At 36.4% G+C, this 14,402-nt stretch overlaps 1 protein-coding gene across 5 annotated transcripts in view; it reads left to right on the top strand.

The window, feature by feature from the left end:
* The window catches only part of QKI (QKI, KH domain containing RNA binding), a 155,063-nt gene that overhangs the window by 25,592 nt on the left and 115,069 nt on the right, over positions 1-14,402 (top strand). For all 5 annotated transcript variants that reach the window (XR_010025374.1, XR_010025373.1, XM_063124463.1 and 2 more), the window contains exon 2: positions 6,986-7,128. Coding sequence is in view for 3 of the 5 variants with exons in the window: in XM_063124463.1 (XP_062980533.1) it covers positions 6,986-7,128 (143 nt within the window). In the remaining 2 variants the exon portion in view is untranslated. The remainder of the gene's footprint in view (positions 1-6,985; positions 7,129-14,402) is intronic.

The raw sequence follows: 14,402 nt of genomic DNA, 5'->3' as shown, positions 1-14,402 counted from the left end.
ATGGAAGGATGAAAATAATGTAGTCCCCCAAGGATATGAGTTGGGACTGATGCTTTTTAATGTCTTAAATGATCGGGAGATATGGGCGAGCAGTGAGGTGGCCAAGTTTGCTGATAACACCCAGTTATTTAGGGTATTATTTACATTTTTATACCACCCCACAGCCGAAGCTCTCTGGGTGGTTCACAAAAGCTAAAAACAGTAAACATTAAAAATATACAAAATTTAAAAACCATCAGAGACATAAAAACAACAGTATAAAAACAGCAGCATCTATTTAAAACAACAATTCTGGGGTCCATTAAAAAAACAAACTTAGCGTTCAGTGCCTTTAAATGCCTGGGAGAAGAGGAAAGTATTGACCTGGTGCCTGAAAGATAACAATGTTGGCAGAGGCGAGCCTCATCGGGGAGATCATTCCACAGTCGGGGGGCCACCACCAAAAAGGACTGCGAAGATAATTAAAATAGGAATAGGGGAAATGAGTAATAAAATGACATATGCAATTCAGTGTAACCAAGTGTAAAATAATACACACTGGGGCAAAAAATCCTAACTTTACATATACACTGATGAGATTTGATCAGGAAAGGGAACTTGGGTTCAAAGAAAATGTCAACCCAATGTGTGGCTGCTGTAAAAAAAATGCAAATTCTATGTTGAGGATCATTAGGAAAAGAATTGAAAATAAATCTGCCAAAATCATAGTTCCTTAATATAAATTTATGGTGTGAGCAAATGTTGAATACTTGGTATAGTTCTGGTCACCACACTTTAAAGAAGATTCTGTAGAGTTGGAAGAATAGAAAAGGACCACCAAAAAGATAAAGGGGCTGGAGCAGCTCCCCATTTCGGGAAAAGCTTCCCATGCTTGGAGCGATTTACCTTAGGAAAAAAGTGGGGAACGGGGAAAATGGGGGAGAAATTATGCCTGGTGTGGAGAAACGATATACCGTATTTCTTCGATTCTAAGGCGCCATCGATTCTAAGGCGCACCCCATTTTTAGACCTGTTTATTTAGGGGAAAAAGTGCGTCTTAGAATCGAAGAAATACGGTAATACTAGAGTCTGGGTTATCCAATGAAGCTGAATGGTGGGAAATTCAGGTTAGATAAAACGAAGTGCTACTTCACATAGTACTGTTAAATTGTGGACATTGTTATCACAAGGTGTAGTGATGGCAATCAACTTGGTTGGGTTTAAAAGAGGATTAGAAAAAAATAGTAGATAAGGGCTTACACTGACTACTAGTTATAATGGTTATACTGCCTCCAGTATGGCAAAATGCTTCTGTATATGAGTTGCTGAGGGACGTCAGTGGGAGGGTACTATTGCACTCATGTCCAGCTTATGGACTTCCCACATTCATCAGGTTCACTGTGGGAACAGAACGCTGGTCTAGCTAAACCTTTGATCGGATCCAGCATGGTTCTAGTGACAGGTCACACATTTGAACCATGCCTGTGCTTTAGTTCAAAGAAGTGTAACTCATATTTTCTGTATCACATAAGTTGATTACAATATAATATTTGATAACAGGTAGTCCATATGATGTTCACTTAATATCCTCTACTTCCTCAAGGCCTTAGTCAAGAATCAGAGGTGTTGTGAACGAGGATGATCAGAGGTCTAGAAACAAAGCCCTATGAAGAGAGACTGAAAGAACTGGGCATGTTTAGCCTGGAGAAGAGAAAATTGAGGGGAGACATGATAGCACTCTTCAAATACTTAAAAGGTTGTCACACAGAGGAGGGCCAGGATCTCTTCTCGATTCTCCCAGAGTGCAGGACACGGAATAACGGGCTCAAGTTAAAGGAAGCCAGATTCCGGCTGGACATCAGGAAAAACTTCCTGACTGTTAGAGCAGTGCGACAGTGGAATCAGTTACCTAGGGAGGTTGTGGGCTCTCCCACACTAGAGGCATTCAAGAGGCAGCTGGGCAACCATCTGTCAGGGATGCTTTAGGGTGGATTCCTGCATTGAGCAGCGGGTTGGACTCGATGGCCTTGTAGGCCCCTTCCAACTCTGCTATTCTATGATTCTATGATTCTATGAAATAGTTGATTGAAGCAAACTGTTTGGTTAGCAAGCTTTTCTACAGCTGTAGTGAATGCTAGTGAAACACAGTATTTTGCATTGCCATCAAGTTATAGCTTTGTATACTCAAATGAGCATTTCTTTTATTCAATGAGAAGAATTGGCCTTAGCTCATACTTGTTTGGTTTCATAAGCTTGATTGCCTAGACTGCACTTGCTAATATCAGTTATGTTAGTTCCTAGTGAAATTTACTGTTTTACCAAAATGAGGCATGCTACTTGGGCTTTTATCCTGGTAAAACAGGGTGGATAAAAATCAAAGTGTTTTTTTTTAAAAAAGAACCCCCTAAAATGGATTTTTTAAATTTAAATTGGTGTTTTTTTTAATTTAAATTGGATTTTTTTAAATAAAATGCTTTTTGAGGAAAAAATTATCTAAAGATAGTCTTCTATTTAAGATTCATTATAGTCCAAAGGTTATTCATCATGAAATAAGGATTAGCTTTTAATTATGTAGCATGAGGCTGTACATTCATGCAATGTTTAATTTTTTTGGTAAATGAAATCCATTAATCCATTTACAATGTCATGCTCTTCCAGAGGTTTCTGTAAGATTATTGGGCAATTTTTCTATCTAGAAGATATTATCACAGATGCTTAGTTTTACAGTTCTCAAAACTGTGAATTTTTGTCTGCAGAGATCACAACCCCATTGTTCCTTTGCAAATCTATGTACACAGAATCAAACCCTTACCTCTTAAGTGCTAAGTTTCAAAAAATTCAATAAATAGAGTGCACTTTTGGCGCGGGGAAGTCACATGGTTAAATCGAGTCTTTCTGAGTAGTGATTTAAATCAAATTGATTTAAATTAAATCCACCCTGTTGTAAAATATATATTTTTCTATTATAACGAAAGAATTGTATTTTGTGAATTATTTTAAACCTATTGTGTAACTCTGATATTGCTTCTCAACCATTCTCTTAAATACACAGGTTGCTGCTGCCTAACTTTTTGATAACACTCTCTTTGTGTTCTTGCCAGCTGAAATACCTTGCTAAATCTGAACACTAACTTGTTTAATGTTTGGCCCACCAGATAACTCACCATTGGGAGAGACTGTATTGTGCACTTTCTTCTTTAATCAATTAAATATGATATTGAATTTGATAGTTTTTGCAAGTTTTGAAATGGATCATCATTGGAGCCATGTTAGGAAACCATAATGTGTTCTGTTAACCATAATTTGGATTTACATAAAGACTGGGTTCAGATGACAGGATAACCACCGGTAGGTTAAATAGTCAACGGTTGGTCATTGTGTCATCTGTCAAGACTTTTTCACACCATTGTTGGTTATTTGTCTGAAACCAATGCTGTGCAGAGTTGATTATTTGGAAAACCATTGGTTATCATGTCGTGTGTCTGGCACTATTGCTCTCACTGGTTCTGTTCATAATTAGCCCTGTTTTGGTTAGGGCCTTGGAGGTGACCATATTGCATAAATTTTACAGATGAGTATGAAAAGCTTATCTGTCTGTGAACACTTAACATAGGACAGCTAGATCAGTGAAGACTGGCAACGTACTTTCCTAGAAGGTTGTTTAGTGCCTAACTGCAAAGCAAGTTGCTGATAACAGTGTGGCCTTGCTTCTACTTGGCAGCTGTAGAAGCATATTTTGGATGGATGGGTTGATCATCCCTTTAGATTTTCAAGCAGCTGCCCTGTGATGTGGAGCCTTTTAGCAATGTGTGGTGTTATTCATTGTGTTGCCTCTCGGTATTGCAGCTAAATAGTTTTTATAATACAAGGGTGGGGAACCTGTGGCCCTCCAAATGTTGGTCTCCAAGTCCCATCAACTTTAGCCACCATAGATAAAGTTATAGTTTACAATTGTGGGGGCATAACTTTTTTTAAAAAAATACTTATCCTATCCCTCCCAGGAACTTGGGGTGAGACCTGTTTTATCCTCACAATGACGTATGTTATGTTGAGAGGGATGGCTGACCCAAGATCACCTGGTAAATTTCATGGCTGAGAGGGGATTTGAATTCAGTCTCTCTAGTCTAAATTTGTGTTTTGAAGGAACAGAATCTTACATCATGAAGCATTAAAAAGGGAAAGAAATGTGCTTTTTGGTGAAAACCTCTTTCACAACCAGTTGTGGGGTTCTTACACTCCAGGTTTATTGTGGCATAAGCTTTGTGGACTTGTCATTGCATTAAATGTTTGTTGATATATAATCAACAGTTTGTTGATATATAATCACCTCTTCACAGAGGAAGAAAACATAAATACTGGGGCCAAAAGCCCATTTAACAATTGAATTTTCTGCAAAGGAATTAATTTCCTTGAGGTGTTTGGCAAATAGGGGTGCTATATAGGGTCTGAGGATGGAGTCCACATAACCATCCTAATAGTAGTGCCAGTGCCTGAAATATTGAGATGCCTTGGGTTCCATGGGTTATATTTGGGTTAGTAGACATGTGGTTGATGTTCTTGATGTGTGCCCATGCAGTTTTACTCCTGTAGATCGGTAAGAAACTCCTTCGTTAGGTTATAAGCCCATAAAATAAATAGTTGTTGATAACTCTGCAAATACATTATATTGCTGCCAGAAGAGCAGCAGCCATGCACAGGGAGATATTGGCAGACTCTGGGAAATGCTGAGGTTTGTAGAAGTAAACAAACAAACACTTAATGCCTCTCTCCACCCACATACCCGCATTTTGTTGAGAACGGCAAACAGCCACATATGTACTATATTTAAATAGTATATTTTAGATGTTGTAGTTTTGACTTAATTATGCAATTTGTCTATGAAAAGTTAGAATTGTCTTCAGTCCATCAGATAAAGATGCCTTTCAAAATAAGGGTAGGGTTAAACATTTCTAAGGCTCCAATGTGCCACAATATGTTATGGACACATGAGCTAAAAACATCTGTTAGCTAATAACTGTTGTGGACATTTCAAAGGATGTTAATTAATGTCACATATATAAGTTCAGATGCCAAAAGTTGGACTCCTTTTTAAAACTAGTATGGTTCAGAAATTATATGAAGTCTGTAATCAGTATGCTTGCTTGAAAGCTTAGATGATCTTGGTTAACTTTGGGTTGACTGCGGGCAAAACAGTGATCTTCTATGCTCTGATCATGAAGGAAATGGGAGGACTGAAGTGAATGACAAAGATCTGGTTGGATAGTGAAATGATTGCTGCTGTGTTCTTAGCCTGTAGCTAGATATATAGGTGATGAGCTGATGTGGCAGTCATTTGTAAACAGGGTGGATAAAAATCAATGATAAAAAAAATCGGATTTTTTTTATTTAAATCGGATTTTTTTAATAAAATGCTTTTTGAGGAAAAATCTATCTAAAGATAGTTTTCTATTTAAGATACATTATAGTCCAAAGGTTATTCATCATGAAATAAGGATTAGTTTTTAATTATGTAGCATGAGGCTGTTTAAATTTTTGGGTAAATGAATTCCATTAATCCATTCACAATTTCATGCTCTTCCAGAGGTTTCTGTAAGGTTATTTTTCTCCTTCCAATAAAGTACAGCAGAAAAGTTGTCCAAATATGAATGATTAACCTATAAAACTGGAGATAGTTCACCTTGCAATAATTTCATAATTATGTGTTTCTAATAGTATAACCAAATCAGTTTTTTTTTTATATAACTGTAAACCTAATCTGAAAAGTTTCTATTCTTAAAATGAAACCGTCATCTGGTTGTAAATATTAAGATTATACCAGCAAGAATGAGTCTTTGGTAACTCTGAGTTGTGTAAAATTTTATTATTTACTACATTTATATACCAGCCCCTAGCTGAAGCTCTCTGCGCAGTTTACAAATATAGCGAGGAAGAGTGCACTTTGGGGGGGGGGGAGTCACATGATTAAATCGAGTCTTTCTGAGTAGTGATTTAAATCGTGATTTAAATCAAATTGATTTAAATCAAATCCATTCTGTTTGTAAATGTTATTTTCTCTGGAGTATTGCAGCACACATATTGGGTCTGGTTTGTTGCATTGGCTTAGATAAGGTTATCTGGTTGGAGGATGTCATTTTAGTGCCTTTGTTTAAAATCCTACCATTATCAGGTGAGAGTCCACAGGTTTCTTGGGCAGTTGACCAAATGAGTTGATCTGCATCTCAGAGACTAATGGATCCAATTAAGTTCTAGAATTCCTGATGACTTTGTTTGCTCTAGTTTCCTCTGGAATTAAACTTATAATGCCTAGATTTTGGAAAGCTTTAATCTTATAATGCCTCTATATTGGAAAGCTTTAAATGGCATCTCTGCTTTCAGTAATTTGCTTTAGTAAGTTGAAGCTGGACAAGTGAAATTTTATGGTATCAATTCTTTAGAAGACTTCTATTTGCAATTTTATTTCTTGTACTTAAATTCCTTTTGAATATTTTAAGAAAGCAAATATATAAATGAAATGGGATTTCGGAACCTTCAATACTTCAAAGTACCTCCTGATTGCACTAATAGGATCTTAAACTTCAGGCACTTTGAGAATATAGAGACTGACATTTCAGCTACTTTGAATGTTTTGTCATTGTGCTCCCTAACAGACAAATTAATGGCATGAAAATATTCCATTTATTTTCTGTTTACCTCACTGTTTACATCTTTTATAATAATAATTCAGCTTATGTGCAAAAATTTCCTTGTTGAGGCTTTTTTTTTACCAGTGCATCTGTACTATATGTTTCACTAGAACAGCGTTTTTTGTAATTTAAAGAAAATATTGTCAAACAGTTGGCAGTAGCAGAACTGTTTTAAAAAGGCACACTTCTGTATTTAGTTTCTAATTATTTGGTTAAAAAACTGTAGAGATCCATAGAAATGCCAGTGAAATTAAATAATTGTTCTAGATTTTTTAATGTCTTATGTTTAATATAATACACAGTATACATTTTTTCCCCCACAGAAATTAGCAGAGTACGGAAAGACATGTATAACGACACATTAAATGGTAGTACGGAGAAGAGAAGTGCAGAGTTACCTGATGCTGTGGGACCTATTGTACAGTTACAAGAGAAACTATATGTGCCTGTAAAAGAATATCCAGATGTAAGTACCTACTTTAAGTGAATATATCTTCTGGCTCACGTGATACCCTCTCATTGTGCCTTCTCATGTGGTCTCATTTGTGCAAGTTTTGTGGATCCAAGAATGCTACTTAGAGGTAAGGTCTGATACCTAGAACAATAATTTCATTTGCTATTTTATGGCTTTATGGTGAATGTTACCATGTTGCTTTTCTTGCCCTAAACTAGGATTAGGAAATCAAGTCACTTATTATATGATCTGTCAATTAACAGTACCACTTAGCCTTTGCCATAGTTGACAAGCCAAAATGTACAACTACAATCTTGTTCCAGTTTGCTGGGTACTAGAGGTTATCTGATTCTGTCTTGGTGACAAGGGGGTAAGAATTTTTGCTTTTATCCCCCCAGCAGTCATTTGTGTGCTCATGAGCACATCACTTGGCTACAGCAAGATGCTCTCTAGTTGAACTGATAAATGGAATTGTAATGGAGCATTTCTACATATGAGAACAGGTACACCCTAGCATGCAGCTGTAGTGAGATTTGGTGGGGTCCTTTGCCGTCCTTCTCTCCACTGGAACATGTGGGACTTTGAGAATAACAGAGCTTTGCAATGAGGAAACAAGCAAGACACATCACCCCATACAACTAGTATGATTCGAAGCATAATGGAAATAGTGGCTAGCATATTTCTTGTTAAAAGTATGTTCTTGTTCCTCTTAACGAACAAAAGTCATAATTCAGCTCTTATATTTACCTATCTGCCAGGCAAGGTTGGTAGAGCTTAGGTAATCATGTTTGGTAGGCTTCTTGTTCTCCCAGGTTTTCTCTGCTCAACTATGGCAAAATGTTCGTATTTATAACATTCTACCTAATATTAGCTCAGGTCCTTTATCTTAAACTCCTATGCAGCTTGATTCAAACAAGAGCTTCAGATCCACTCCTCGCTTCTGCACAAAGCTCTTGCACATCTACAGTGTACTGAATTGAGGTTTTGGTGTTTCCTGAAATTTTTTTCCTCAAAATATTCTTATTTTTTTAAAAAATATGTGTTATACTTATGGGTGCAATAGTGACTTTTTCAGTTACATACAAACCCATGTGAAAGAATTAATTATGAATTACTGTAGAATACACTTGACTGTAAAAATAGTAGTGGTTACTAAATGGTTACTTTTAATACATAAATGGTTAAGTAAATTATAGCATATAGCCAAAATGGTGAGAATTCCAAATTCCCTATGTAGGAGACTTAACAAAATTGTCATGAACTGCCCGGAGAACTTCAGCTATTGAGTGGGGATAGAAATGTAAGGAAGAAATTCCCTTCAATTCAGAGTCTTTCTATTTCTATGTAAAGTATTTATTGAAAGTTGTACTGAATCTTTTTAGTTTAAATTGTGGTTTATGTTAGGTGGGAAGTTTATTTGTATTGTCAAATTTTAGGGTTAGGGTTATAGGAATATTAGTAGCTTGCCCCAAACCTAACTGCAAATGCTATTACATCTTTAAACTGTCCTTCCAAGAATTATTGTTCAGAGCAGTGTACATGGTTCTTCCTTAATCCATTCTATCATGGCGACAACCATGTGAATTTGATTAGGGAGAGAGAGAGAGAGAGAGAGAGACTGGGTCAACGTCATCTAGTAAGATTCATGGCTGGAATATAGGAAGCTGCTTTCCTGTCTGTCAGCCCATTGGTGCACATCCCATTATTGTCAACATTGACTGGCATTGGCTCTCCAGGGTTTCAAGTAGGTTTTCCCCCCCATACCCTACTTGAAGATGCTGGAGATTGAATCTGGGACCTTCTTGCATACAAAGCATGTGCTGAGCCACTGTCCATCCCTGATCAGGTATTTGATCTCTGGCCTGAATCTGACAATTGAACTGCTACATCACAATGATTCATACCAGTATAAAATATATTTATTCCTTTCTTAGTTGCCCTGTAGCTTCAAGACAATATACAATAAAAACGCAAAATCCCAAATCCACATAAAAATAGAAACATAATAATAAAACAATAATTTAAAAGTAGCAGTTAAGGGGGGCGGAGCTTGGCAGCCTGAGCGATGGCGGGTTTCTTCTGAGGCTCTGAACGGCGCTTGCCGGGAAAGGCAATTATCTCTCTTTTAATGGGCATAAATCTTTGAGCAACTGACAGAAAATGATTATAAAACCAACAGGAGCCGGGAAAGTGGAGAGATTTGGAGAAGGGAGGTGAGATGAACTATGATTAATGCAATGTCTGTCTAAACGGCAACTCTATGAAAAGTGAAAGTAAACGCTGACTGACGCAGTTTAAAAAGAAGGAATTTATGTTTGCTGGACATTGATCTGTGATATAACCTCTCATCTTTATCTCACATGGGAACGATTGGAATGCTGGCTTTCTAAGGTTAAAGTGGTTGACTGGATTTATTGGCGTGGCGAGAAGGGGGGTGAAGGGGTGAAAAAAGCTGCATTTGGCATTCGGTGAGGGAGATGTGGGATGTGAGAGACTTTGAGTGATTAAATCTGATCCCCTCTAGTGAATGCTGTTGTGAACTGGATTTTTCCCCCCTCCTCGTGAAGAAGGAGCTGTGAGTGCTATATAATAGAGAAGCCAGCATAAGTTGCTAAGGAAGAGAGTTGGACTCTAAGATTTATGCCCTACCCAGAAGGGACCCATGCCCAACGTTAAAAAAAAGATCAAAAGTTGGGAAAAGCTTAATAAACAAAAAAAGAAACCTTCAAATCATAATTTGGCTTACCTCTCCTTCCTGGGAAGTACAGCCCCTGGAGTTGAACAGGAAGAGGAAGATATAGACCCAGTCTCTTTGGATACAATACCAAATAAAGAAGGAAACATGGCAGAAGGGGGGAAAGAAAGTGGTAGTAACCCTCCCTCTTTAATGGAAATCAAGGCTATTATAGCAGAAAATAACATGATTATTTTTAAAAAAATGGATCAGCAAATGAGTGAATTCAGAAAACAAATGCGTACTATTATGGATAAAACGATGGAAAATTCGGATAAGATCAAAAAGATAGAGGCTAAAGTGGATCTGGACCAGAAGAAACAAGAGGCTTTCGAAAAATCAACTAATATACAATTTAAAGAATGGGAATTGCGTTTGATCGCCTTGGAAGATCAATCTCGTAGATCTTCGCTTCGAATAAAGCAGCTGAAGGAGACGCAAGGAGAAGATCTTAGAGAAATTATCGTGAACTGGTTCAAGGAGCTGACGCCTGATATTCCAATAGACGGATCGGATCTGGACCGAGTCCACCGTGTGGGGGGGAAAAACTACAAAGGGACTAGAGACATATTGGTGAAATTTGGCAACTATTACAAAAAAGAGCAAATTATGAAAGAATTGAGATCTAAGGTTCAGATACAGTGTAAAGGCAAACCAGTGCAAATTTACAATGATCTTTCTCAACGCACATTAAATTGGAGACGTAGTCTTAAACCAATAACGGAAACATTAATGAAGAATAAAATTCCTTATGCATGGGGTTACCCGGTTTTCTTAAGATTTACATATGGGAGGAGGGAATACAGAGTAACCTCATTGGATCAAGGTAAAGATTTGCTGAAGAGGCTGGGTCTGGATGGGGAAGCAGATGGGGCTGGAGTGGGTGGGGGAGGGAATGAGGCTGGGACATCTGGAGAGTAAGAGAATTGTTAATTATGTTGGAGATAATTGCAAATAAAAATGCTAATATAGAGACCTGCCGGCCAGGCACAGCACTGCCTCCCCCCTCCCCCTTTAAAGTAGATGGCTGGAGTATTAGACTCACGGGGATATGGGGGGGGGATTAGAGTGGGGGGGTGGGGAGGGGGGGAAGGTAGGGGAGGAGGGATCGGGGTAGGAGGGTGTGGGTTTTATGTATGGAGTTTGTGTTTTTATGTAAGCAAGTTTGAATTGCTGAGCACAAGGGATCGGAAGAGATTTCAAAAGGGTGATTATGGATAAAAAGATAAAGGTATCAACACTCAATGTTAAAGGTTTAGGGGCAGTCGTGAAAAGGAAGAGAATAGAACAAATGCTAAATAAAGAGGGATCAGATATTATAATGATCCAAGAGACACACCAAGGCTCCGAGAATTCGAATATGATAAAATTAAAGTGGTTAGCCTATTATGAAAAATCATTAGGGACATCAAAAAAAAATGGAGTGGCCACTTTGATTTCAAAAAAAAGTGGGTTTATATTAGAAGAGGTAAAAAAGGATGATAAGGGTAGATATCTTATGTTAAAAGGTAAAATTGAGGGAAAGGTTTATACTTTGATTAATGTTTATGCCCCAAATGAGAGGCATAGAGAATTTTTTATAAAGCTGTTCAAAGAAATAGAAGAATTTAAGGAGGGGTGTGCATTATTAGCTGGGGATTTTAATATGGTTATGGATAATAAAAGGGACAGGTCAAATCCCACTAATGCTGAAAAGAGGAACAATATGACTATATTGAATAAATTAGTAAAAGAAAATGATTATTTAGATTCGTGGCGCTTACTTTACGGGAATAGGCCTGGATTTTCATACTTTTCCCCAGTTCATCATACATACTCCAGGATAGATTATATATTTGTTTCAAAAGACTTTGCAACGAGGATTTGTAAAATGGAAATGGGGGTAATAAAAGTAACCGATCATGCCTTGTTAAGTTTAGAATTTACAGTTAAGAAAGATTATAAAGAGGCATATAGATGGAAGTTGAACACAAAGATATTGAAATACAATAAAATAGTAGATAAAATTCGGAAGGAACTGTCGGAGGCATGGGAAATTAATGAAAAAGGAGGAACAGCTGGGTCAGTCATTTGGGACACCATGAAGGCTGTAGCAAGAGGAATCTGTATTAGAGAAACATGTAGTTTAAAAAGACAACAACGTGCAGAACAGGAAAAGTTAGAGATAGAAATTAAAAACTTGGAGGAAAGATATTGGCGAAGTAAAGATAAATATAAATTAGTGGAAATACAAGCTAAGAAGAAACAATTAGAAAACTTAAATATAGAAGAGATTCAAAAGAATTTAATGTATATGAAAAGGGAATATTTTGAAAACAGTGATAAGAACTCGAGGTTGCTTGCCAAGCTCACACAAAAAGAAAAAGGGAGGAATGGGATAGAAACGTTGAAAGATAGTCGAGGGAATTATTGTCATGCAATGAAAGCTAAAATAAAAATTTTTCAGGAATTTTATCAGGAATTGTACAAGGGTAAAGAAATTCAACAAGAAAAGGTGGAGGAGTATATTGGAAGGTTTATAAAGAAGGAAATAAAATCAGAATATAAGGAGTTAATGGAGTCAGTAATAACTCAAAGAGAAGTTGAAGAAGTTATTGATAAGTTAAAAGTGGGTAAATCACCAGGAGCAGATGGTTTGGGTTCAGAATATTATAAGGTCTTCAAAGATTGTTTAGTTCCAAAATTAATGGAACTTTATAATAGGATATTATCAGGAGAGAAGATACCTGAATCATGGGAACATTCAGTGATAATTCTGATCCCAAAACCAGATAAAGATTTGACTAATCCTGATTCTTATAGACCTATTTCTTTAATAAATCAGGATGCTAAAATTTTTACATCTATTATGGCCAAACGATTAAATAAATTTTTGGCAGAATATATAGGAGCAGATCAATGTGGGTTTGTGGTAGGAAGACATATGCATAATTTAGTGGGTAGAGTTTTAAATGTAATAAATGTAATAAAAAAAGCAAATATTAAGGCAGGTATTATGGCATTAGATATTTTTAAAGCTTTTGATTGTGTGAGCTGGCAGGCACTAAAGAGTATTATAGATAAATTGGGATTTGGAAATAAATTTAAAAATGTAATAGAACAGTTATATTCCCAAAATACGGCGGTAGTGGTGGTAAATGACGGACTTACTGAAAAGATACGACTAGCCAGAGGAACAAGACAAGGATGTCCGCTCTCGCCGGTCCTTTTTGTAATGGTTATGGAAGTTTTGGCGAAGGCACTAAGGGAGGATAAAGAATTAGAAGGAATTGGAGAGGTAAGGGAGATAAAGCTAAACATGTTTGCGGATGATACTTTATTGACCATTAAGAATCCATTAAGAAAATTAGAAAGAATTAAATATCAGTTGAGGGAATTTGAGGAAATTACAGGGTTAAAAATAAATTGGTCTAAATCAGAGATGATGTTGTTTAACTATACTAAGAAGGAAGAAAAGGATTGGGAATTTAAGGGGATGGAATTGAAAGTTAAGAATGAGATTAAATACTTGGGAATTAAAATTACAAAAAATCTAGAGAATTTAGAAAGGGAAAATTTAACGAGGTTAAAGAAGGAGGTATTAGAGAAATTGGAGAAATATAAAAGATTAAATTTATCTTGGTTTGGGAGAATAGCTTTGATAAAAATGAAGATATTAGCTAAAATTAATTTTGTATTTAGGATGCTACCTATAAAAATATCAGAAACCGAGATAAAAAGTTGGCAAAATATTATTAATAAATATTGTAATGGAGAAAAGAGAGCAAGAGTGAATAAAAATAATTGGTACCTAAGCCAAAAAAAGGGGGGAATGGGTCTCCCAAACATAAAATTATACTACGTAGCAAATAGATTAAGACATGTTGTAGAAGCAATTATGGGAGTAGGAGATTTATACTGGATGGAAGAAAAAATCATAAGTAAGGTAGAGATGAATCTGGAGAATGTTTTTTTTAAAGATGGAGGAAGAAAATGGGTTGGAAGTATAGATAATCCACTCCTGAGGACTCAATGGGAAATTTGGAGCAAATTTAAAGGGAAGCTGCTTCCGAGCAACTCTCCCTTAGCACCGATAATAATGTTAAAGAATTTCCCAGAGGATCTAAAGGGTAGATTATGTAAAATATTAAAAGAGAAAAATAAAATAAAATTAAAGGATTGGGTAAGAGATATTAAAACAAGAGAAGATATGGAAAATTTGTTAAAGGAGAAGAAGCTATCTTGGCTAGAATATGGTCAATTAGAACAATGGAATAAAAAGTGGATTAAAGATAATAGAATGTGCAGAAAGATGACGAGGTTTGAAGAATTAGTAGTAAGTAAGGAGAAAGGAAAAGGAGGTAGTATAGTTTCAAAAGGATTAATGAGTGAAATATATAAAATATTGTTAGAGAAGGAGTTTAGAGAGAATACAGAGAAAGTGATTTGGGAATCAGATTTGAAGATACAAATAGGGCGACAGAGCTGGGAGGGACTATGGAAACAAAGAGTGTTGAGAAGTTTATCAGTAAGAATAAAGGAGAATTATTTTAAAATTTTATGGAGGTGGTAC

This window comes from Elgaria multicarinata, chromosome 4, assembly GCF_023053635.1.
Source record: "Elgaria multicarinata webbii isolate HBS135686 ecotype San Diego chromosome 4, rElgMul1.1.pri, whole genome shotgun sequence".
Classification (NCBI taxonomy): Eukaryota; Metazoa; Chordata; class Lepidosauria; order Squamata; family Anguidae; genus Elgaria; species Elgaria multicarinata.
The sequence above is the reverse complement of the archived record's forward strand: the minus strand, read 5'-3'. Positions and strand labels throughout refer to the sequence as shown.